At 50.1% G+C, this 26199-nt stretch overlaps 1 protein-coding gene across 8 annotated transcripts in view; it reads right to left on the bottom strand.

The window, feature by feature from the left end:
* Positions 1–25759, bottom strand: part of ZNF362 (zinc finger protein 362) — a 45521-nt gene extending 19762 nt beyond the window's left edge. The window contains exons 1-3 of one of the 8 annotated variants that reach the window (XM_067567022.1): positions 25407–25465; positions 23167–23251; positions 17153–17371 (exon numbers count right to left, since the gene is read on the bottom strand). Coding sequence is in view for 1 of the 8 variants with exons in the window: in XM_067567026.1 (XP_067423127.1) it covers positions 23167–23251; positions 24912–25116 (290 nt within the window). In the remaining 7 variants the exon portion in view is untranslated. Of the gene's footprint in view, positions 1–17152; positions 17372–19099; positions 21317–23166; positions 23252–24911; positions 25510–25577 lie in introns of those variants that run through there. The other 7 variants (XM_067567021.1, XM_067567020.1, XM_067567024.1 and 4 more) reach the window with 7 other exon arrangements.
* Positions 25760–26199: the final 440 nt, after the last annotated feature.

Here is a 26199-nt window from a genome sequence, read left to right as displayed (position 1 = left end):
TTGTACAGATGGGGGAAACTGAGGCACACAGCGGGGTACTGATTTGCAGAGCCAGGAACAGAACCCAGGTCTCTCAAGTCACTGCCCATGGCACTAGCCACTAGACAAAACTGCTTCTCCATTTGAAAAAAAAAAACATAGTTGACACTAGGCATCTATTCCAAAAGACAGGCTGGATTTTTTTCCAACATTTGCCCCTTGGGTGGCAATCATTACCATCACCCCCGGGGAACCCAGGCATTAGCCTGTGACTTTGGGCACTCCAACCCCGCTATGGCTATTTATTGCCAATAGAACTTCCAAACCCAGTTTGTGGATATTAAGAATGTTGCTAACAGACCATCCCTGAGGAAATGACAGTGGGTCACTCCAGCCAATCAGGACACCTGCACCTGAGTGATCTCATTCACTCATGTGGTTTCATTTACCATCTTTACACTGATGACTGAACAGCTCCCTGCTTGCTCCTGAGTTGTCTCCCTCCATCCAGTACCTGGCTTTCCGACACCTCCTCCTGGATGTCTTGCTGTCAGGTTCAACTTAACATGCCCCAAACTGATCTTTCAGCCCAGACTCTCCATCACTGTTTAAACCCCACCATTCTCCCTCTTCCTCATGGCTATAGCCTGGGGGGCATCTTTCCTCTCCCTACACATCCAAGCCATATGCGAATCCTGCTGTTTCTTCCTCTTTGGCATCTCTGAGATCCATGCTCCCTCCTCTGTAGACAGCCAAAACTCTAGTCTGAGGCCTCACTGACACTTGGTCTTGCCTCATCTATAACAAAATGCTGCTGCTAAAATAACCCTCTCTGCCCATCACACTGATCATGGAACCCCTTCTTTGAATTCTTCCACTGTGCAGAAGATTCACGTTTCTTGCCATACGCATCAAGTCCCTACCTAACTCTGCTCTAGTCTCTTATTTGCCCCCCCTCCATCTCTCAGCTTCTCCCACCCTTGGTTTCCTCCCATGGTGCTCTTACGCCAGCAGTGCCAACCCTGATCCATACGACCGTTACCCCCCCTTCTAAATCGTTCACAAGCTCCCCTTTTGCTCAGATGCCTACAACCTTCCTGTAACACTGGCCACCTTGAAAGGCAGCTGGGATTAGCTACTGAGCCACAGGAGAGAAAGTGTTTTCAAATGACTGAGCTTATCTATGGGATCTTATCACCATCCTCCGTGCTTCTCTTCTACTGTCTATTACACTCACTTGTTGAGCCCTGATTTAAATTAGATTATGCTCTCTTCAGGGCAGGGATTGTCTTTTCATCTGCATTTGTACCCCACACTGCACAATGGGCTCCCAGTCCTGACAAAAGGCTTTTGGGGAATACAGACAGACAGACCTTAGCACTTGCATAGCAATTCACATTTTCAAAGACATTTACCAACATTAAATTAGTCTCCCCAAGTCCCCTGCAAGGCGAGTCAGTATCATTAGCCCCCATTAGATAGATGGAGAAACTGAGGCACAGAGCTGGAGCAGTGGCTGGCCCAAGGCCACACACTGAGGCAGAGGCAGAATTAGAGTACAAGTTCTCCTGGCTCCCAGCCTTGAGAGCTGCAAAGGAGACACCTCTTGTGACATGGAAGGGGGTTAGAAAGCTGGGGAGGCCTGGATTTAAGATGCTTCCTTGGGATTAACCTGCTGGAAAGTAAGGTGCTCTAACTTTGCCCAGCAGGGAACCAACTCTGCATTTTTCCTGGACTCTGTACGCTGCACCTAGCTGGCACAGAACAGAACTAACTTCCAGCTGCCCTCATCTGTAACACAAACACGCACGCCAGAGAGACTAGATCCCAGCATGCACCGTGGCATGACCACCCACCAACTGCCCTTCCGGATTCCAGACAAAGGCAGCTGCAGGCTGTACTGTACAACTCTAGGGATCTCACTTAGTCCCCGAGCCACATGTCAGCGATCCCTGTTCTATTAGGTGTTTGGTGCCGTGGGACACCCTGGCACAGCAGCTTGGCTCTGCACTCAGCTCCAGGGGGAGCTGAAGAACACAATGATTTTCCAGTAATGGCTTAGTAATAAGCATTCATTTTCCCCAATGGCCCCTGCATCCTCACTCCAAATCCCAGCCATCAGGGAACCCATGGCTTTTAACACAGGCCTCTCCAGTCCCATTAATAACTCCCCAGCTCCCACCCGTCTGCTGTGCGACTCGCGAATCCAGTCTGTGAGATCCCTGCCTGACTTGGGGAAGGCTGCCGAGATGCTTTTACTGAGCAGCAGGTCAGCGGAGGGCACTGCTGAAGCTCAGCACCAGCAGCCTCGAAAGCTGGGAAATGTGGCTCTTGGGGACGGAGCGGGAAGCGGGAGAGGAACTGGCTGGTGGGGAGGTGACCATGAGCCCATTTGGATTCCATTCCTACAGCAGCCTGCTGCCAGAAAAGGTATTTAGACTCATCCGCTATTACAACTATGCACCTTCGCAGCTACCAAACAGAGTGGCTGGCTTGCAATTCCTGCAGCCCAGGGGAGTGGAATCTCCACAGCAATGCACTGGCACTGCCCAGACACCACAGCGCTGGAACTCATCCACACAGTCTTAGCACAGGCGAGCAGAATTCTACTCCCTCTCTGGGCTGGAACAGGGTCTATTTTTTGCTAGGAGGGGCTTTTCCCACCATTGCCAAGGATGGCCATGTAGGTTTTGCTTCCGGGCTCGTGAAAGGTCACGGCAGCTCTGCAAGGCTGTCTGGTACTTTGCTCCTCCCTTTGCACCTTTCATCCAAAGATTGAATTAAACCTCCTAATAAATCCCTAGAAGGCAAGTTTAGGACCAAAGGAATTGCCCGAATGGATCCGACCTGGGGTCCATCTAGCCCCGTATCCTGTCCGTGACAGTGGTCACTGCCAGATGCTTCACAGAAAGGTGTAAGAACCACACAGTAGCAGCTGTGGGATAATCTGCCTCCACATAACACTGATATTAGAAGTTGGATTAACCCCCTGAAGCATGAGGGTTAATATCTCTTCCACAATTGTTGTTTTGTTAATTATGACAACGCTAGATGTTCTTGGTATCCGTATAAATGACAATCCCTTGTTTGAATCTTGTTAAGTTCCTGGCCTTTATTTGGTATTATCCTCCTCATTTTAGGGATGAGGAAACTGAGGCACAGGATAGGGCAGTGACTTGTCCTAAGTCACACAGTGAATCAGCAACGAAGTTAGAAATAGAACCAGGAGTCCTGGTTCCCAGTCAGGTTCTAAACATGAAATATCATAAATACGGAATAATTACTCCAGATAAAACAGAATTTCAATCAAAATGTATGAAGAAACTAGAATGAAAAAAAATCTATCCTCAAAATAAGTGTGAAAATAAACATCCAATAAGAGCCTGATCCTGGGAGGTTATGAGCCCCGGCAGCCCTCCCTGTAGACAACAGAAACTGCAGGTGTGTAAAATCTGTGTTCTAGACTATACTGCACCTACTAGCTGGTATGCACGAGCCTCAGCTCCTAAACATCCACCGGACTCAAGGCCCAGAGTGCTGGAGAAGGCTGCAGATGTGCTGAATCAACTCCTATGTCCCCAGAGTCCCTGTTTATTGCTGGGAACAGATTTTGCTCCTGTGCATGTCTATTCTCTGTTCTATTCTTATACTGCGCTCAGCCCGTAGTGTCTCAGTGCCAGCGCTAGGGAGGGAAGCCAGCGCTCTGATTTCCCCTCTTAGTTCTCTTCTGCCAAGGACTCCCCATGCCAGACACATGAGCAAAGGGAAGCCAAAAAAGCTCATCACAAACCCAGAACAGGAGAGAAAGAACCAGCCCCTGAAATCCAGCTGCAGATCAGGTACCTGAGAGTGCGACTCCACCCCTCCCTAAACAGGGGATCCCTCTTCTGCCTCTCCAGCCTACTAAATGATAGGGCTCCCTTGTCCCCCGCATCCTCCTCACTCCCTCCTGCATCTCCCCAACGTCCTCCGGGGGGGAACCCCTAATCATTTTTAAATGAAAGCAGATCCCGGCAGGGCATTTAGCTAGAGCAGACCTGGTTCGGGAGCATGAGGGAGCCTTGACGTGTCCCCACCCACACAGCCTTGAAATGAAAGCTCTGAGGGACTAGCACTTTCTACTGGGAGGCAGTGGAGGACGGAGCCCCCAAAGCAAGGAAACATAAAAAGGAGACTTGGGAGAGAAGGACGCAGTCTCCCCAGGCTGAACTTGCAACCCAGCATTGCCGCAGACTGCTAGCCCAGGAGAGTCACAAAGCAAAACTAAACACTGACTTGGAAACAAAAGTGACAGAGCTCAGTCCATTTTCACTAACCCCAACAAGAAAAAGCATAGGAACATGAACACTGAAAGATACTCGAGGGGGCAAATCCTGGCCCCACTGATGTTAACGGAAGTTTTGCCACCCACTTCAGCGCAGCCAGGATTTTACCCTGGACGTTTACATCATTCTTGCAGGCTTGATAAACTGAAATGCCATCGGCTTGGGGCTGGAAATGGCAGTGTCCCCTAAGGTCCTGTCTACATGACAGGTTACAACACAGTAAAAGTTAGTGTTGATAGATCCTAACCATGTCACTGTAACTGGGCTAACACTTTGGGCTGGTTCTGGGTTTGAACCCAGTTATGGGTGCCCAGCTACACTGTAACCATCGCCTCTGTCCCATCAGAAAGCTCTTCTCTCTCTCGAGACATTTCCACTGTTCTCAGCCCTGAGTGGCTGGGCAACTCCTAAGTGTAAATGGATGTTATCCTCAGGACCCCACTGGGAGACAGGGAAGGGTCCTCATGGATGCACAGCTGGAGAACAGGCACAAGGTGGATTCAGTGACTGTCCAAGGTCCCACAGGAAACTTGTGGCTGATCCAGGAACTGCACCCAGGGGCCCTGAGTGCCAGGCCAGTGCTCTAACCACTAAGCCATCCTTCCTCCCCCATAGGTTTTATACCTGGCATGAGTCCTGCTCTTAGGCCAGAAAATTACAAAAGAGTTTAGTAGCAAGTCCCTCCTGAGAGCTGTCTGGCCCCGGCAGGTACACGAGAGACAAAGCTAGAGTTTGAGCTACAGCCGAAAAGTCCCAGTCTGCGGAGCCCCAATACGTAACTCCCAGGCCCCGGCCTGCTGCGATCTAGCCACGGCGAGGCCTCTCCCTCTTTATCCACCAAACAGAACCAACATGGGAGTGAGGAGGCAAGGTTCCCAACTCCCCTCTCCCACCCACAGCCCTGTCCAGGGCCTGCAGGGAATCCCACGAGGATCACTCAGTCTCCATGGCATGGGCAGTCCTCATCCCTGGTCCCTGTGCAGTGCAGTGAGCCGTGCCCAGAGCAACGCCAGGAACAGCTGCTCCCTATCTACCGCCCACGTGGGGACTTTGTGAGCTAGATCCCCAGCTCCCAAGGGAAAAGGAGCCACGTTCCAAGCGGAAGGACAGGAAGAGCTTCTCAAGCTCCCTTCACCTTGAGTCCTGCCCCACTGCTCCTCACTTCTCCTCGCTGCTCTGTACCATTGTGCCCCTCCCCCCACTGCCCTGCACCCCTCCCCCTGCTGTGCCCCTCCTCCCACTGCCCTGCACCCCCTTCCGATACTCTATTTACCTCCTTCCCTCTGCTCCACTGGGGTGTCTCTTGGGCTGCAAGCTCCCTGCACTCCCTGGCCTCCTTTCAAACCCCGCCCATTGTCTCCTACCTCCAAGGGCAGCAACCTGTCTGCTTCACACCCTGCAGCGCACAGCCAGTAACCTGCTCAGCACCTCGCTTCACTGCCTGGTGCTGCTTGGGCAGCAGTCACCCCAGAAGTTACCCAGCAAGCAAGACCCCCCTATCCCTGGCACTTACAAACCAGGCTCAGGGTCAGCTGAGGAAGACCCAGGGTGACCTAATAAACTCTTGTCCCTGGAGATCACACAGGAACTGAATTTGGTGGATCTCAAAGTCATTATGGGGCATCTATCTGCATCCCCAAAGCCAAGAGTTTAGCACACTGCAGTGAAATGAGTAATCTGCGTGCAGCAGAGGCCCAGGGTGAAATAACTAACTCCTGTGGGGCACGTGACAGGACGATTACAGGGTGCAACTGGTCAGAACTGAGGCGCACCAGGGGAGCCTGAGGTGGGTGGGACTAAAATAGCAGTGGAGTAGGATGGAGATCCAGTGGATATAGTGTACCTGGATTTTCAGAAAGCCTCACCAAAGACTTTGAGCAAAGTAAGCTGTCACTGGATAAGAGGGAAGGTCCTCTCCTGGATCAGTAACTGCTTAAAACAGAGGTCCCCAAACTGTGGGGTGTACCCACATGGGGGTCATGGAGGAATCTTTGGGGAGGCGTGGCGGGGCCTGGGCCAGCCCCCATGGAGGCGGAGAAGAAGCACCACCCAGCCTTGCTCTGCCCCCGTCTGCGCTCCAGTCCTGTGCCCCTACTACAACTGCAGCCTGGGCTCCCGTTCATGGCCCTGGGCCCTGCTGGCCCTGGCTTCCAGCCCCATTCCGGACCTTGCAGGCCCACTGCCCCATTCCAGCTCTGTGGCCCCACTCCCAGCCCTGGCTCCTGATTGTGGCGTGGACCAGATAAAGTGGGGTGATACCCCAAAAGTTTGGGGACCACTGGATTAAAAGATAGGAAACAAAGGGTAGGAATAAGTGGTCAGTTTTCAGAATGGAGAGAGGTAAATAGTGGTGTCCCCCAGGGGTCCATACTGGGACCAGCTCTGTTCAACATATTCATAAATGATCTGGAAAAAGAGGTAAACATGGAGGTGGCAAAATTTGCAGATGATACAAGATAGTTAAGTCCAAAGCAGACTGTGAAGAGTTACAAAGGGATCTCACAAAGCTGGGTGACTCGGCAACAAAATGGCAGATGAAATTCAATGCTGATAAATGCAAAGTAATTCATATTAGAATACATAATCCCAGCTACACATTTAAATGTATGGGATCTTAATTAGCAGTTGCCACTCAAGAAAAATCTTGGAGTTATTGTGGACAGTTCTCTGAAAAGAATGTGCTCAATGTGCAGCGGCAGGCAAAAAAGCTAACAGAATGTTGGAAATTATTAGGAAAGGGATAGATAATAAGACAGAAAATTTCATGTTTCCTCTATATAAATCCATGGTAGGCCCACATCTTGAATACTGTGTGCAGATCTGGTTGCCCCATCTCAAAAAAGATATATCAAAATTAGAAAAGATACAGAAAAGGGCTACAAAAATGATTAGGGGCATGGAAAAGATTCTATATGACGAGAGATTAATAAGACTGGGACTTTTCAGCTTGGAAAAGTGACAACTAAGGGGGGATATGATAGAGGTCTATAAAATCATGACTGGTGTGAAGAAGGTAAATAAGGCAGTGTTATTTACTCTCTTGTAACACAAGAACAAGGGGTCACCAAATGAAATTAATAGGCAGCAGGTTTAAAAACACACAAAAGGCAGTATTTCTTCACACAACGCACAGTCAACCTGTGGAACTCCTTGCCGGGGATGTTGTGAAGGCCAAGACCATAACAGGGTTCAAAAAAGAACTAAATAACTTCATGAAGAATAGGTCCATTAATGGCTGTTAGCCAGGATGAGCAGGGATTGCTGTCTGCCAGAAGCTGGGAATGGGTGATGGGATGGATCACTTGATGATTATCTGTTCTGTTCATTCCCTCTGAAGCACCTAGCATTGGCCACTGTCGGCAAACAGGATACTGAGCTGGATAGATCATTGGTCTGACCTAGTACGGCCCTTCATATATTTTTATGAGATGCATTTGCAGAGCTGTCTTGGGGGCAGCTATCACAGGGCCTGTTTATCCTGTCCCTGGCAGCTTCCACGGTTACTAGACTATTCTTTCCCTGGATCCCACAACTCAGAACAGAGGAAAGCCCCATTTCAGGAGTCCCCTTTCTATCCCCAGCTCAGCAACAAGTCATTGCACTGCCCACCAGTTTTACAAATCTGAATTTTGTGAAAGCTTTGGGTGTTCCCGATGAGAGGTTTACTGGGGCTAATACACAAACTGCAACTCTGCCAAGCAAAACCCCCCATGAGTGAAACGTACAAGAACCCAACTGCAGAGTGGTGTATGTCAGGAGACACCAGCCAGAAAAGATCATCCCCTCCGTCACACAGCCCCTGGGCTTCCCCTCTTCACCAGGGGCAGTTCAGTACCAAGCTTCTAACTTCATTCCTACTCCTTCCCCAGAAGGGAACACTGCTCTACAAAACCCTCACCCTTACAGATCCACCCCACGTCCCACTAACTACCTAGAGAGCTGTCAGGCCCACACATATTTGCAGTAAGCCATCATTACCATTTTACAGATGGAGACCAGAGGGACTGAGTGCCTTCCCACAGGTCACACAGGGAGTCTATGACAGGGCAGGGGAGCGAACCCGGATCTCCTGAGTTGCAGCCTGGGGACAGCGCTCGGCCGAGTTACAGATGACAGAGCTCTAGTGTTAGGATTTCACACTTGCGCCGTTTGCCTCTCACTCTCTAAGACAAGGATCCAAATAAAGGAAATGTACCAATGCTGTCCACTCACAGGCCAGACAAGCTCTGCAGTGAGCAGCACAAGAGTGCTTGAGGAGCAGCAGGTGTTTCAGGAAACTAGGGACGCCCTCTAGTTCAAAGCCAGCCCTGGTCAGAAGCTGTCATCATCTGTTCAGTGGCCCATGTAAAGAGAATTGGTGGGTCTCCACCTGGTGCACGAGTGTCCAGAGGCACTAGCCAGCATCTCAACAGAGGGGACGAAGAACAAACAAGCCAGGGAGATGCAGCACCGCAGCATCATGATCCATGAAGGTTGAGGCACGTGGGCGCCGGCACTTTTCACCAACTCGGAACTCACACAACAGAGATGAAGGGGCAAGGGCTCACCTAGCTCCGCCAAACAAGGACTCAGCGTTTCCTAGTGCCTGCTGCATCAGCCCTTTCAGGGCAGTTCAAAGGGCAGAGCTTTGGGCTTCGTTACCTACATGAGATGGCAAAAGGCCCCTTCAGTTTCCCTCATCGCTTCGGGGCAGGGATTGGGCCTGTCGGTCACTGGCCTCACTCAGCCACCTCTGGGTGTGACAAAATCTCCTCTCAGAAGTGGTCTCCTCTCCTGGGTTGGGAAATCTCTCTCCTGCTGCCCAGGACTTCTCTCTCCACCCACTGGCCACTGCTGGGGTCCCCACTAGCCCTCACACGGCAGCAGGCATTGCCGGCTAATCTCACCCCACCCTGGCAGAAGCAAGGAGTGGAGTCGAGAAGGGGAAAGCAGCACCTCAACGGCCAAACCCTGCTACAGAAACTCCCCACAGGCAATCAGAGCCCTGGAGATGGAAACAACAGCTAGGATCCCTTCTCCTTCAGGGGGGTGAGGAGGCAGAGCAGAGCTGCCCCCTAGGGCCTACTCTCACGGCTCTCTCCAGATCATCTAGAAACTACTCCAGTGATGGAACATGCACCCCCCACTCTTGGGCAGATGGCTGGGAAGCTTTTCCCAGTAGCCAGCCTAAATGTGCCTTTGATTCCCATCTTCTTCCTCCCAGTGATGTCCCCTTTCGACTGCCTTAATCAGCCTCCTCCATCCTTGGGGTTTGCGCCAGCATCGAGCTGGAGGATCTCACCTCATTTGACACCCCACCTCCAGCCCCTGCCTGAACCAACCAGCAAAGATCCTGTTTGCTGGGTTAAGAACCAAGCCTGACTCCTGGAAAGAGCAGCTCCCACATCCCAGCTACTCAGGGCTAGATCACAGCCTGGTCCCCTTGCCCCAGTACCCACATGACCTCACCATTCCTACAGCGCCAGGGGGCACGTTCCTGCAGCTGTAAACACTCTGCCCCAGATTATCCCCTTGCCTTTGCTTTATGCACTCAAAGTGCTGAGCACTGTGACACATGAACTAAAAGGTCCAGCCCTGCTACTGCTGAAATAGCAACGGTCCTGAGCCGGCTGCTGCAGAAGCCAGGGGCTGCTCAGCACTTTGGAGGAACTTCCTGTAACACTAAGAACATCTGCAAACATCTGCGGGCAAGAGTCACACTAGTGCAGAGAGCTCATACAAAGCCCTCAGCAACACTTCACACTGTGCTCAGTGCATGCCTGCTCAGCCACACCCTCTGCCTGCAACTCCCACAAGCATCAATGGGGGTTGCAGAGATCAGACCCCAGAGGGGGAACCGTTCTTTGGGGGCCAGATCCTGGCTCTGATTTTAATGGCGCTACTCTGAACTGACATCAATGTAACTCAGAGGGAGATTTGTCCGCCTGGGCCAGAGCTATCAAGTGATTCTCACACAGTGCAACAGGAGTTGCTTTCAGACCATGATCCCAGATCCCAGGCCCACTCGTTAGAACTGTAACCTTTGCTCAGTGGCCAAGCACCAGTTAAAAATGACTAACACAGACAAACACCTCCCCCCATTAAAAACAAAAAACAAAACCCACGCACACTTTGTATTCCGACGCTGAGACGTACAGAGTCAGAAACTTTCCCGGGCAATACCATAAACTTCTGCAGAACTTCAGATTCGGTTAAAAAAAAAAATTACTCCTTGTGGGTGTGAAGAAAACCTGCCAAACTTGAATCAAATACAACCAATCCGGCATTGTCTGTCCTAGTCTGCATACAGACCGTTCCAGTGCCTCCACAGCTGCACAGAACTCTGCCAAACTGCAGCTGAATGCAAACTAACCAAAAGCTGCTATTCAGAACCCTGCAGGCATCTTGGGCAGCTGTGAAACTGACAAGAATCAGGTCAATTTCCCTCTGCTTGGAAAAGCAAGGCCTTATAGAGACACTTAGACATGATACAACCTGCCCCAGGCAGCCAACAGAAAGCTGAGCCAGAGGCAGAGCTGTGGAAAACCACAATCCTAACCTCACAACAGCTAAAAGGGCCTGGAATGGGACAATCCTGTGGCTACTGGGTGTCTGGTAAAATATCCCAGCTATGAACAGCTGCATGGGTGGGTATGAAGGAGAGACAGGATAAATCAAAAAGAAGAACAGCAGAGAAAAAGAGGGGGTGGGAGAAAAAAAAAAAGACTTTTTTTTTTTTTTTTTTTAAATGGATTGGGTCTCATGTTGTCCCCAAGCAGGGGTTAAGTAATCATAATCACTCCGACTAGTGTCCTCCCTCTCCGCTTTTGTTAAACCCACATGTTTGACTTGTCATACTTGAGCTCTGTGGGGTTGGGACCAAGTCCTATTTTTGCAAACACACAATTAGCCCATGGAACTCACTGCTACAAGAGACTGTCAAGGTCAACTGCTTAGCAGGGTTCAGAAAGGTATTAGATATTTACAGGGAAATCAGAGTTAGAATCATAAATACTAAAAGGGATACAAATTCTCCTTCCTTGGGGCATGAGCCGTCCCTCTAGCTCCTAGGACTCAGAAGGAAACTTCCTCTGGGGACAGGTTACCCCATAACTTCTCCTGCAAGGTTTTTCCCTCTGAAGCAACTGGTGCTGGCCACTCTCAAAGCCAGGATCCTGCGCTAGGTGGCCCCCAGGTGTGATCCAGTCTGGTAATTCCTATGACTAGGACTGCTAGGTGCTACCATAACACAAACAACTACACCTACTGCTAAGGGAGGAGGTAACATGCACAATGTAGAGAAGGGAAAAGGCAGAGAGGGAGGTATGAAGGCTGCAGAGCGTTTCCTATGCCAACCCCGCTCCTGGGCTCCAGACAGGAGAAGTGGCTGAAGGAGACGTAGCCCACTTACAGATTCCCTACACCCCAGCAATCTCCAGCTTCCACAATGTCCCCAGGGGCATGAGCAGCCAGCGTAACATACAGCAGGACACAGAGAGAGCCCAGAGCTGCATGATCAGAATGAGTGCCCAGCTACTCCAGGCACATCCAGCCTGGGCTCCAAGAAACTGGTCCATAAGAAGGGGCAGCAGAAAAAAGAAGGAAAAGCAGAAAGAGACACCGAGGCACCTCTGGAAGATACTCCACGATCTGTCAGAGGAGAGAATGGATTGAAGCCAGGAGAGGAACAAAGGTGCAAAGGACACAGTTCAGGAGGATGGCCCAGTGCTCCTCACTCATATATTATTCAGCAAATTGCACTGTTATTAGCCAAATAATCTACTTGGCAAGGTAGGGATTCAGTCAGCTCTGCAGTTCTTCAGCACATACTGGTGACACTGCTCATCTCATAGACCGGCAACACATTTGTCTGGTGTTCGACCAGCCCTACCAAGGAGTTACGTGTGGTAAAAGAATCATTAAACAGAAAGCCAATGGCCATCATTACTGCTCAGTACACAGCTATATCAGGGCCTGATTCTACAAACACCTGCATATAGGAGTAACTTACATTTTGTGCCTTAGACCCACTGCTCATGCACGTGAAGTTCTTCACCTGTGGGGCAGGCCCTTGTTCCTTTAGATTGCAGGGGGAGAGGCACCATAGGTATTTTTAACTCTGGCTAGTAGGCTCAGGCTATGCCTACACTGCAGTCAGAGGTGTAACTGCAACACGTGTGGACAGAACTCATCTGGCTAGGTGACCAGGTGGGTACCCAGGGTCCTGGGTGGGTGCCCAAGGTCCTGGGTGGGCCTGTACAACCCATGCTGAAGTCCATGCCAACACAGCTTCGCTGCTGTTGGTACTCATGCGAGCTGGATGGAAGCTGGCTTGGGCATGTCTACACATGCTCAAATCACATCTCCCACTGCAGTGCAGACGTACACTCAATCCTTGGGTTAGGCCGGGGGTGTGAGGTCAATCTTTCCAGCCCTGGGCAGGACTTTCTGCTGAGGAACCAATGCACTCTTGGTTATACCTTGACTCCAGATTTTCAAACAGAATTTGGCCCAAAATAAGGCACAGATCCCTGGACCCCTGTGCTTCATTCACTACGGGTCCCTGCCTCCTTCACTGTGCAGGGGTCCTGAGGAATTAATGGCACGTGACTATGCAATTAAAGATCACAAAAGGCAGAGTTAAGGGAACAGAGGAAATCTTTACTATTACATTTCCTGATTGTTGAGTCCTCACTTTACAATCTTAACATCCTCTGAATATATTTTCATGTATGCAGTTTCCTAGATTTCCTTCCCCCACCCCGAAAAAAAGGACCCCTCCAGTCCGTCCCTCCCCCCACACACAAACACACAAGGAAGTCTGCAGTGTGGAAGGATTTGCAAGTGAGCAGCAGACAATTCTGCTTAGCACAAGATGTGCATTCATCATCCAAGGATCATAGAATCATAGAAGATTAGGGCTGGAAGGGACCTCAGGAGGTCATCTAGTCCAATCCCTTGCCCAACACAGGACCAACCCACAGATAGGATATTTAAATTCTGGGAATTGTGGCACAATTCAAGAAGAGGATGGTCTTGTTTAAGCACTAGCCTAGGACTCCAAAAACCTGGGTGCAATTCCTGGCTCTGCCACAGATGGAATGACCCTGGGAAAGTCACTTAGGCCCTGATCCTGCACCATTAAAGTCAATGGGAGTTTTCCTAGTGAGTTCAATGAGCACAGGATCAAGTCTTCAATTTCTTTGGCTTAACTTTACACATGTATTTAAATTCTTTGCTGAATCAGAGCCTTTGTGCCTTCGTTCCCCATTGACACAGTGGGAATACTACTCTTTCCTCTCGCATCCCCCTTTGCCTGGTCTCTATGGGCCATAAGCTTGTGGGGGCAAAGATTGTCCTGTACTTTATGCAGCGCCTAGCACAACAGGCTCTGATCTTGATTGCAGCCTTTAGGTGGCGCTGTAATATAACAGCTGCAGCTCATTCAGCACAGGATCGCTCAATTCACATCACTGCCTTATTCCATTCACACCCTCAAAGATCTAGGAGCATTCACTCAGCTTTGCAATGCAAGGGCCAAGCGAAGATAACTATCAGAACACCCTTGTTATTAAAAAATTGCCGTGCATGCACCACGTGTGTTTTCACAGCTTTATAATTCAACCAAAACAAAATGGATTTTCATCACAGCTCTGAGAGACACTGGTCTGACCTAGGGACTCACCCCATCTCCCCCGGCTGAATTTCACTTTTCCCTCCCAAACTGCTGATGTGCCAAAGCTGCTCAGAAATAAACAAACAACACTCCAACTTCTTAAAAAAAACAAAGATCACATTGTAACATTTTTCCATTACTCAAGCAGCGGAACCATTTTTGCCCAAACTTTCAACCACAATAAAAATCATCTTTGGGCAGAGGGCGAATGACTGAGAATAGCATCAACAACCAAAATAGACCCTTCAGAATGGAAAGGTTTAAACTGTAGCAGCGGCTCTGAGAACTCATCCAATTGCACACTCTCACACTACCACCACCATACAACCCCTGCCACACAGCCTGATATGGAAACTTGTGTCCCTCACCAACACCCGCTCCCACACCTCCACTGATCTATTATTGCAGGGTTGCTCGCAGGAGTCAAGCTGCAAAAAACTGGCTTGGTTTGGCAGGATCTCTCAAGACAGCTAGTACTGAGTATACCAGTATGTTATTGTGGGGTGACCCATGAGTTCTGGGCTGCAGAGACTGACATTTATTATTATAGGATTGGTTGTAAACATTGGGGTTGTTGGCAGCCTTTTTTCAAAAACTATAATGTGACTTTTAAAAAAAGATACACAGAAAGGAGGACATAGACTTTGCAAACAGAGAAAGACCTCCAGAGAGGTTGCTGTACAGTCCTGACCGCGGGGTGGGTGGGGGTCTCTTTAATAATGTTGCTGCTACAAACAGCAGAACGTGTAATGTTTGGAGATCTACAAACTGGCCTAGAATAATACAGTAACACAGAAAATAGTAAGCGTGCAGAGCAATCTATTTCTAGTCCCAGCTCTATGTTACAGTATTTCATTTGGAACAGATGGGACTGCCCCCTCCCTGCACAGGTTGGAAAGATTCAGACTGAGCTTAGAATTTTTTTTGGGGGGGGTGGAAGTGCTGGGGTGACTAGGGGGAAATAAAGCAGATGAAAAATATATGAATTCCCTCTCTCTATTTCCAGCTAAATATGAAAAATGGAAGCTGACACACAGAGAAAAAAAAAAAGCCATTAAAATGGAAATTGTGAAGGGTGGGAAGCACTGCAGCAGATCCCTCCTCCAGGCCAGCGGGAGGTGGTGCAGCTCATAGCACCCCCTCAGCCACTGTCGTCCACACCGAGTGCCGCTGCTGGCAGCAGCGTGTAGGCAGGATGTCCCAGCCACTAGCCCTGGGGCGGCAGTATCAGATTAAGACCTATCTTCTGCGAAAAGCGACTCCTGCCGTGGACAGGAGAGACAGGCTAAGGCGCGTCTTTCCACATATCTGCATCCCATTATGGCACAGAGAGAGCCCCAAATGCCTGGCATCACCAGTGCCAGGTGCCAAGCACCTTCTGTCTACAACACACACAGGGGAGCGGGTGGGCAGGGAGACATGTGCATGCAGGAACAGGATCAGGCAATCAGGCAGGCGGAGACAGGCAGAGAGACGCACACACAGAGGCACAGACAGGAGCACGCTCAGAGAGGCAGGCAAGTTCACGCACACCCACAAAGCAGACACTGGAGTGCACACACTCAGGCGTGCACAATGAGGCATGGACAGGCGTACATGCTCTCACACACACGGCGATCAGCTCCGCGCCCTGCCTGTTCTCAAGGCAGACAAGCTTCCTGGGTCACGGCATTGCTGACACCTCACCGCACCCCGCAGGACCCTGGCTCTCACCTCCTCCCTCCCAGCTGGAGCCCTAACCCCGAGCAATCCACCACCCAGGCTGGATGAGCTGGGCCCAGAAGGAAGCTGCCCCACTGCTGGAAAGGCCGACGCCGGTGCCAAGCAGAAGCCTTTTTCTGGGGTTGCTTGCTGTCGGCCTCGGTGTCTCACAGCTGCCACCCACGAGGCCCGGGGCCCCATGGAGTGGGAGACAGGAATGAAGGAGAGAGCAGTGCAGGGCACTAGCTTCATGGAAGGCACAGCCAGGGCAGAAGAGAGCCACATGGGGAGCTGCCAGGTGGGGATCCCTGGGGACACCTGAGCTGTGCCTCGCCTGGGGCTCCTGAGTAGCTCAGCATCACCGGGATCCCAGCTCCTGCAGTTCCCTGCACACAGGCAGAGGGGCTCTGGAATCCTCACCACCCACCAGATGCTCCTAGACCTGGGCCACGGGCAACGATGACCTCTCCAGTGGCCACCGCCACAATGGAAGTGAAGGGGCTCCTGAGAGCCAGGACTGGGGGGCAGGAGCGTGCTGCAGTGAGGGGGAGACGTGGCTGTCCCTCCAGAGAGCAGAGCTCATTCTGGAGCCAACTGGCACTTGCTGGGGCTGGGGGCTCTGGCCCATGTGCGGAGCGGCCCCAACACAATGGGGCAGCACGGCTCCTTAGAGAAAGAGGCTGAGCTTTTTCCTGCGTGACCAGCACTGGTGGTGGGAGGGGGTGCTCCCGCAGCAGGGGACCAGCAGGAACGGCTGGACATGTGCCCCAAAGGCTGGAGAGCATGGATAGACCTCACCTCCCTGTGCCTCACCCAGATACCCCCGGGGGGGGAGGGGCAAGAAAGAGGAACGGCACAAACCTGCTCCCATTTCTTCACTCAGGGACTGGAGGGTGACAGGGGCATTCAGGCTCCATCTCATGAGAGGGGAATCTGCCGCAAAAGGGTCTGGACCCAGATAGGGAGAGACCCCCAGAGCTAACGACGCCAGGCCCGAGGGTGTTACCTGCATTCTGGGGCTCGTTGCCAACAGGCAGAACACGGCAGAACAGGGCGACAGCTGGCAAGAGGGATCTTAATGCAGCCGCAGGGTGTTTGGAAAGCACTCTCAGGGGCAGGGGGAAAAGAGGTGCGGGAACAACATTGGTGGGACCCTGAGTTAGGAGCATGGTTTGCAAATAGAGCACAGTAGAGGACCCATGGTGGCTCCAGGGTATGGACTGAAGTGCTGGCTCCAGGCTGGGTGGGAGTGCACATACAGCAGCTGCAGCAGAGGGGACCCATCACAGCCCCAGGATGGTGGTGTGAACTGAAGCCCCATGTTGAGAGAGTGTGGAAAGCAGTTGTCACAAAGGAGATCTGCATGGCCTCAGGGTCGGGGAGGGAAGGGGATGAAGCCCAGGTAAGCGATTCAGAAGGCAGCTGCAGCACAGGGACCTGTCGCGGCCCCGCAAAGGGAAGACATTAGGTGCATTCGTGTTTCAGTACTCACAGGCTGGCCTCAGAAGCCAGGTGGCCGCAGCTGCCTGGGGAGACGTGTAGATGATGCTCCAGGCTGGCAGAGGTGGACGATCCCTCCTGGTGCAGGCAGGCACAAGCCCCAGTCCCAGAAGCACACTAGCCTTCACCAATTCCTACCACTGCCGTTAATACAAGCTACACTTCTATCGGGGACTCCTCTACTTTTGCAGCCCCCTCTGTCTCGTCTTTGCTGAAATAAAAAGAAACAAGAGATTCTTTTCATGGAAACTGCAAGGCAGCACATGGCTGTGTACGCTCTGGGCCAGCAGAGTCATCACAGTACCAGAGGCCGAGATGCCAGCACCACTCACCCACGCAGCCACATCTGGGGTAGAACATGGCAGCTGATTAATAGCACTCAGTAACCCTACACAATTGTTTGGGCAAGGAAGGAAGAGACTGTATCTGTTTTAAACTGCAGTGGGATCTGGGGAGGCAGGGAGAAACTATCCTGGTTGGGATAGTCTGGCCAGGACACCTGGACTAAACACTCCTACTCTTGGGGAAAGTGCCATGGGATCTTTAACAGCCGGAAGGAGTCAGAACTTAGTTTTACCTGCCGTGCAAAAGACAACCCTCTGCCAACAGACCACCCCCTAGCACCATGCAAGAGCTGTTCATCACGGACTCAGAGAAGAGCACCCCTGTCTAAAAATCACCAATGCGATTTCCTGCAGCACAGTGCCCCAGAGTCCACACCAGAGCACTGGGGAGAGGGTGAGCCACCCACTGAATTGCTAGTGAGCAAAAATCCCAGGCCACAGACAGCCCAAAGAAAGAGGGGAGGATATAAAGCAGTACGGACGGGGCAATGGGATCTGGAGTCCCATCTCTGTGGAGATGTTGAGATGCCAAGTGCAATTTCCTGCATTTCAAAGCCATTTTTGGGGGCAGCAACAAGCACTGAGCCAGCTTCTCTCTGAGAGTCAGAACGGGGATAACTCACCGACAGCAGATTAAAATGCCATGTGCCCAAAGCACCACCCAGCAGCCCCCAAAGATGCTCCTGTTTCCCCCCGCCTGCTGTGGGCATGACTGGGCGAGGAAGAGCCCCAAAAGCCAGCAGCAATACCACAAACAAGAGAGCCAGGGCAGCCAAGCCAGTTAGTGCACCGCACTCCTCCGCAGAAGCGCTGGCCTCCCGTGACTATCTCCCAGCCACAGCCAAGCCTCCCAATCACCTCAAACCAGGTGCCCCTGGCACTGCCAGCAAGCAGACTGGGGTGCTGAAAGGTGGATTTGGTAACGTACTGGCACCAAACTTCAAAAAGCATTCAAATGAAAATTAACACATTGCCCTCCTGCGTTGGGCTCTCATGCACTCTGGGCTCAACACATTTTTTGCAATTTCTCTCTGCGCTCTCCATCCACCAGCTCAATCCCTTTTCTCTCTGTCCACACCCAACTCATACCCTTGAGGAGTTCTCAGCCTTCCCAAGAAGAGACTGATCTAGTAGTTCAGACAAAGGACTAGATATCAGGACGCCTGAGTTCCATTCCTGGCCCTCCCACTGACTCACTGAGCGACCATGGGCAAGTCACTGTCCTGCTCCGTGCCTCAGTTTCCCCTTTAGCAAAATGGGGATAATGATCGTGACCTACCTCACTGTGGGGCTTCAGCCCCTCACTCCACATAAAGCACTGGGGGGAACCTCAGGACAAATGGGCTGAATATCACTCTCCTCACCTCTTGCTCCAGTGGGAGTTTCTCTACCACTCTTCTCTCCCTGGCAAAACTGAGTGGGACGGAGAGGAGTGGAAATTAACCTACTCTCCTGAATGATGATTTTTAGAAGAGATTTAATTTTTCGCATACAGCCATGATTTCAGTAGCTGGCCTTCTACAAGGCTGTTCGATCCCTGCGTACGCACATGCTGAGAGGCACAGGGAGAAGCTATGTACAGATGAATGGCTCACCTGGGGGAGTGAACTTGCCTTCCCAAAAGTTAGCCTTCAGCTACGATGGCGTTGGCACTGAAAAGCCGGTTCTGCAATGGGAACTCGTGGCCTCATTAAAGCAGCTGATGATGAGACGCTGTGTCACTCCCCATGGCAATGGCTATGAAATCACACGTGGAAACCGTGAGGTCCTCTTCCCACATGCGCACACACCAATCCTATTTTTCCTATGCAGAAGGAATTTAACTAAGGCAGAGACACCAAAAAAGAATAACATCTGTGAAAGCAAAAAAAAAAAAAAAAACTAAAACAAAAAAACCAGACTCTCAGCCAGAAAACCCAGGAAGAGGAAGTCTAGAAACCTACCATCAAGATCTTACTTTCTGGAAGGAGCAGCCGTGGGGATTCTGCACCAGAAGAATTCACCCAAGATGGAACCAATTAAATCCTATACTTCCACCCCCTAAAGGTCCACAACTCTGGTGTTTTCATTCCAATTTCCTTTCCTGATCAAAGCTGACCAAGCCCCCACAACAAGAAGCAACCCCCTTCCCCACTCACAAGCTCACCTCCTCCCTGACAGCCGGGGACATTCCCCAGCCCCTGGAAATGCAGAGGTCTTCAGCAGGCCCCCTAGCAGGAGAGAGGGGACCCCATCACCTCCTCTGGAGGCCACCACCATGGGTGCGCCACACTAGATCAGGAAAACCCCAAAGCTGGGGCCCTCTCCTTGTGCAGCCTTGAGCATGTGTGTGACCCAGCTGCCAACATCCTGGCTCCCCGAGGCCTTGCCAAAACTCTCTACCACGTTTGAAGTTCTCTCATTCCTGAAACACACACACACAGGGCAGCTCCTGGGAGGGGATCATGGATCTGACCGGAGAGCTGACACAATCCTAATCGCCACAGCATTAACACAGGCTAACCGGGGCAGGGAGAAAACTCATCTTCTGCAGATGGCCCGTCTAGCCTAGCAAGGCACAGACGAAATCAGTTTGCTGGGATCTGACGTGCCCCTCTGTCACTGTAGTATCTGAGCACCTCGCAATCGTTAGTGGATCACTTCTCACACCCGTGAGGCAGGGCCGTTGCCATCCTCCCCACTGTACAGATGGGAACGTAGGCACAGAGAGGCTCAGGACCACCCAGAGAGTCTATGGCAGTACCAGGAATCAAACTCGTGTCTCTCAAGCCCCAGGCTCGCACCCTAAGCACTGGGCCATCCTCCCTCTCCAGCCACCCAATGCCTCTTTGGTAGGCAGAGGCCCACAATTCAAGAGCTCAGTGTGAGGTGCCGGGGCTGAGATGGCTATAGATCAGGCCTGAAGGACTTTGGCAGAACCTGCACAGCGCTGCCCACACGACACCCGTCTCTGATGGCTGCATTAACCCTGGGTCACACCAGTCCTGGCCAACCTCTCATTCCAGCGAGCTAGAAGAGTTGACCCCTCCACGTGCACACATCGCAAATTACCGAGAGCGTGCTCTAGGGCAGGAACCAATCCCAGCCTCTTTGTCTGTGCGGTGCCTAGCACAATAGCCCTGATCCTGACTCTGGCTACCTGACCCATAAGACTGCCACCACCACAGAAGCACAAGGAAGGTGTACTGTGCGGAAGATGCCCTGGGTTCACACTTGCTCCCAGCGAACTCCAGGATGACTTGTCAATCTTATAATGTGGGAGTGACCAAACCCCCCCGCCATCCCATCAGCACCAGGAGTTCTTCTATCCTCACCATTTCTAACGAGAGAGAAAAGCAAACATGCACACCGACAAGCAAAGGGGATGAGAGACCATAAGGTACAAGTGAGGCCAACCATCTCCCTTATAAAGTGTATATAGAGAATTGTGTCAGCGACTGCACTGGGAAAATGTGACTATCCAGCACATTACAGTAATCACAGGGGGAAATGGCCAGGTCTGGACCATATTGTGTATTAGGAAAATCATGGCCAGGGGAAACCACTGCAGCATGATTCCTGCATTTGCTTCAGACACGTTCAAAAGATGGGGCAACTCTGCAGCCAGAGGCTGAAGCTAGTTAATTAACAGAGCTAGGGAGTCACGCAGGCCAAGACGGCGGTTCAGGGCTACCGTGCTAAGAGCTGACGTGGCTGTGGGATTTCTGATGCAGAGGCCGGGAGCACAAGAGACAACTGAATGGCAAGGTCTTGTGTTTAAAATCCATTTACCTGCCACAGCACTCTCAGTTGAATTTGCCACTGTCGAAGTCTTGCTGTTGGCCATAGGAGGGATCCAACATTTGGGAGAAAGCAGAGGCCTAACTGGACCCTTTCTACCACCAAACTGTCAGGGCAGACCTGCAATAGCCACAAGACTCAGCAGCCACTGAGGGGAACCTGAGACACCAACAGACCCCATAAATAGGATCAGACTAAAATAAAACCAAAGCCACAAGCTCAGAGTGTTTGCCCAGCTCCTGGGGGCTGCCATCTCTGCTCTAGGCCCCACAGTCAGACTTGCATGTCCCCTAATAAGTTCAGTGGTGTAGCACCAATAAGCTCTGCTGGAGGCACAGTGCACATGGGGGAGATTTATCGGATGAAAGCGATTTACACCAGGAGAGGTTTCACTGGAATTCTGTGCATTTCCACTTCAGAATGGCAGATCCCAAGGCAAGGATCCAAGAACCACTGGTCCTAATCCCAGTCCTCACACCAACTCCCTCTGGCTGCAGCACCATTTACTACTGGTGCATCCCCACTGGCAACAGCAGAAGCACCAGTACGAACTGGATACAGGTGGCTATCACCCTACTGTCAAAGTCAGACAATAGGCTGCTAAAAGCACCTGAGCCCTGTCTACACTAGTGCTTCCACCACCGCTACTATCAGCAAAGCTGCACCCCTGGTGAGTTATGGATCCCATATTTACAATACAGCATGGGAATAAACCACTATTAGAGCAGAATGGCAGAGCAGGAGCAGGATCTAGGTGTTATTATTTCTGTGCTACTGTAATAGAAATAAATAATACTTCCACCCCACATCAACAAGGAAGTGTAAACACTTAGCATAATCAGAGCACACAGGCCAAAGGATACTTTCAGGGAAACCTTCATTACAGCTTACTTCTCTGCCAAAGCAAACCCTCCAGTTCAGCCCTGTTCTCTCCCATCATTGTGTACTCCCAGGAAAGTTAACACATACAGAGACATTTCTATCAGACTGCTGGGAAGGCAGAACTCCTGCCTAAGCCATGAACATTACAACAAAGCCATCTAAGAAGTCCTCACCACATTAATGTCTAGCTCTGCACACCGGGCCTCGTTAGCAACTTGGATCACCACAAAAACTTCCATAAATGCAGAGGTTTTGTGCTAATGGGGAAAGCGTCTTTTGGACAAATCAGATTCCAAATGCTCACTGCTGAGACAGCAGAAACCAAGACAGCAGGTGAAGCTATGATCCCAAGTTATCTAGCAAGAGGGTGTGTACATGCATACCCAGTTGTTTCCCACAGCTGCACAGTATACAGATAATAATCCCAATACTGAGCACTTGTAGAGACCCTTTTCATCCAGAAAGCTCAATGCACTTTACAAAGAGACAAATAAGTATCACTGGACCAGTCTTGCAAATGGGGAAACTGAGGCACGGAGAAGTTAAGTGACTTGCCCAGGTCCCACAGGAAATCAGTAGTAGAACTGGGACTAGAACCCAGGTCCGCTAATTCCCACATCCGTGATGGACAGACAGACATACACACATGCACATGTGAGTAATGTTTAGACGTGCTGATTGTTGGTAGTTTGACATACTTTCAGTACTGAAAAAGTTGTTTTTTAGTTCCAAGTCATTTTTTCATAATGTTTTGGGATCCAGATTGGAACAATCTAGAGACTTACAATATGAAATGGATTCCCAGAAGGGCTGGATCCAGCAATCAGCTGGAAGCCCTCAACAGACATTCGCCAAGGTCCATATGTGGGCGGCTTGGGAAGATCATGCCTCATATTCATGCTGGAGATTGGTCAGATCCCTACTTTTAAACTGCTTCATGCACTTTGGTGGGTGACTAGGACATGTAGAAATCTGTCATCGATTATAACAGTGTGCCCACCTCTGTATGTACTGTCGTTGCTTCCCCTTACATTTGTCCATCTCCAGATCTAGCAGAGTACAGATCCTGCGCGCAAGGTGGTGTTCTATAGGGGACAAGGAGGATAACTTCACACACACCCCAATACACACACCCAAGCCATAAATCAAATACCCAGAAAACACCCCAAAAATGAGCCCCTGAAGACACACACATGGTCAACAGATACTGCCTTCAAACTAACAAATCCGTGGGAATGCTCTTTAGAGAAAATAAACCAGGGCCAAATTTATCCCTGTAGTAGCTCCACTGAAGTCAGAGGAGTTATCCCAGGAACAGGATTGGACTAAACTATTTAGGAATATTTGAACAAAAGCAGAACCAACCTTAGGACTGGGGCCTAACTAGATTTCATACCTCCACTCCCTCCAAAAAACCTCTAAATCAGGATCTAAAAACTTTGCTTCCTCCCTAAAAATGTGACTTCAGTTTAAGAGGCCTCATGCTGACCCATCTGCTGTCAGTCACAGAGCAACTGTAACAGAACAGCTCAAACAGCCATTTGAGAAATTGTACTTCACCTTTCCAAGACAGCCAGCAAATAAAAGCGAAGGTGTTGTCGAAAGAAGACTAAAAGTACAATACCATACAAGAAGGATGTGTGCTCTTGACTAAACTGTACAATACTTCTGAATGAGCAGCTTTTCTAAAAATAAATCATTTGTCCTAGAATACAACCCTATTAATCTGACTCTCTTTTAAATATTCTGGAACAGCCTGGATGCTACAATCCAACATGTATTAAAAATTATGCATGTATAAATAGTAAATGCATATACACACTATACACATAGATAGCACACACTAAATACATGTTCACATATGCACAGACCTCTCTACACAACCGCACGAAAAATTGTGTCAGTTTCTAAAACTGCAGATTCCACACTCTGAAAACACCACATTCCTGCTAAAGTGCAATTGCAAAATACTCCTGATTAAATATTCCGTTTGTAACATTGCTTTCTATCAACATCAAATAAAAAACGCTTTTCACCTCCCCCCCACACTGAAGCCCTTTTAACCAACATGCAACATTCACAACCATGTTTTTTTTTAAAATAGCTACATTCAGCTTCAATTAACTTTTCCATTAAATAATCCAAAGGGAGAAAGAGAAAATACAGAGCAGCCTTTTTCACAGCGTTTCTTTCTTTTTTAAAAAAAAAAAAAAAAGCTGTTAAAAAAACTTTTGCATAAGTTAACTTTAAATCTTAAACCCCCTCCCACAGAAATGTTTGACTGTTTCCTTTTTAAAAAGTCCAGTTACATTGTATCCTCCCCCCCCACCCCCTCCGTGCAAGCAAGATCTTTGCAACAACACAAAACGCATAGCAAAGGAAAAAAACCACCCCTTTAGGTGCCCCTTTTGCCTTTCAGCTGCCTCTCCCACATTCTCAGACAGTTTTATTAAAATTTTCAGACAAAAGAAAAACAAAAATGGCAGCCTGGCTTATTTTTAAAACAGGACAGGGACGCCATATTCTGCAGATCTGCAAAAAAAGACAGAAATCTGACGCTTGGCCACTCAAAAAAAAAAAAAATCAGGCAGCTGCAAAGTGCAAAGGGAAAGCTCCATTTGCAATCAGTTTATTTGCATTAAGCCCCATGAATCATTGTTTACCGGAGAAATGCACCAAAGGGTTTTTTTTGAATAACCCGGCTTTAAAAAAAAAACAAAAAAAAAAAACAGACACTTCCTATACCAACAATCATGCTCCCTTTGCAAATTGCAATCCAGCCAGCGATCCGTCTGCAAGGAAGAAAATGGGCTCCCGTCCCCCCCTTTAGCTTCCTCTCTTCCTCCTCCTCCTCTTCATCATCAACCCGCCCAGGCTTTAGTGCATTGGGGGGCACTGAAAAGACAGAGCCCCCCACCACGCAGCCGACACTCATCGGGATCAAATGCATGCACCAGATTAAAGAGAGAGAGGAAAAAAAGCCCGTGGAATCCTCCTCTCGCTAGACTGCCCCGAACCCAACAGCGCTCGCTGGAAACTGACATGCGATTGCAATTTGCAAAAGAGACCAAGAGCGACAGAAAACTACATGCAACTTTTTCTTGCGACCCCATCTTTTTTTTAAAAAAAATTCCCCCTCTCTTTGCGGCTCCCCCTTCCATGCTCCCTGCTCCTTTCCTGGCTGGGAGCACCCCAACCACCACCGATCTCCTGGGGGGGAGGGGGTTGTTGCATACAGACCTTGGTTTGTCTTAACTGCAGGGTTTTTTTTGTTTTTGTTTTAGTTTTTTTTGGTAAATAGACATAAAAGAAAAAAAAAGAAACCCCTTGTCCCCACCCCACCCCCCGCCCCAAAGCCGAGCTTGGGATGGTCTTTCTGGCTTTGCTGTGTGTTAAAGGCTTAGCTCAAACCTTCCGGGTCGCCTGCTGTTCACTTCTGGGTTCTGCAAGCACCAAAGCAGCCACACACAGTCTCGGATCCGAGGCAGTAGGAAGTACATGAACCTCCTTTGCAAGGGAGGTTTCGGGGGTGCTTTTCCTCCTCCCTCTTTGCTGGTGGCTGGGAACCTCCTTTGCTTTTATTTTCTTTTTCTCCCAATCCCTCCTTCTTGAGTCTGGGAAAGAGCTCCCAGAAATGGGCAGATACAATATTCTAATAAGAGACCGGGGGGGAGGGAGCCTTTGGAAAAGAAAACAGGGAGAGAGCCGCTGCTGTGGGCTGAGAGGAGCGGGGAAAGGGGAACCTGCAGCTCGCAGCCCAACATCCAGGCAGAGTTTGCAGGGTTAGTGGAATGTGGGCTTGGGCCCCTCACAGTGTCTTGACTGGCCTTGATTATTTGTTTTCCCCAAAAAAGTTGCCCTGCGAGTTCCCCTTCCTCTCCTAGAGCCAGAGCCAAGCCACAAAAGAGCTCTGCTCTGTCACCCCACCCACAAAGCCTTGGGAAACCAGGATAGTACGCACTTCTCCACCTCTTCTGTTGATTTACCATGATAGCTAATTGACAGTAACACTTTGCATTTTGATAGCACCTCT

This window comes from Emydura macquarii, unplaced genomic scaffold (assembly GCF_026122565.2).
Source record: "Emydura macquarii macquarii isolate MOO-44397 ecotype Brisbane River unplaced genomic scaffold, CSIRO-AGI_Emac_v2 contig_2768, whole genome shotgun sequence".
Taxonomy (NCBI): Eukaryota; Metazoa; Chordata; order Testudines; family Chelidae; genus Emydura; species Emydura macquarii.
The sequence above is the reverse complement of the archived record's forward strand: the minus strand, read 5'-3'. Positions and strand labels throughout refer to the sequence as shown.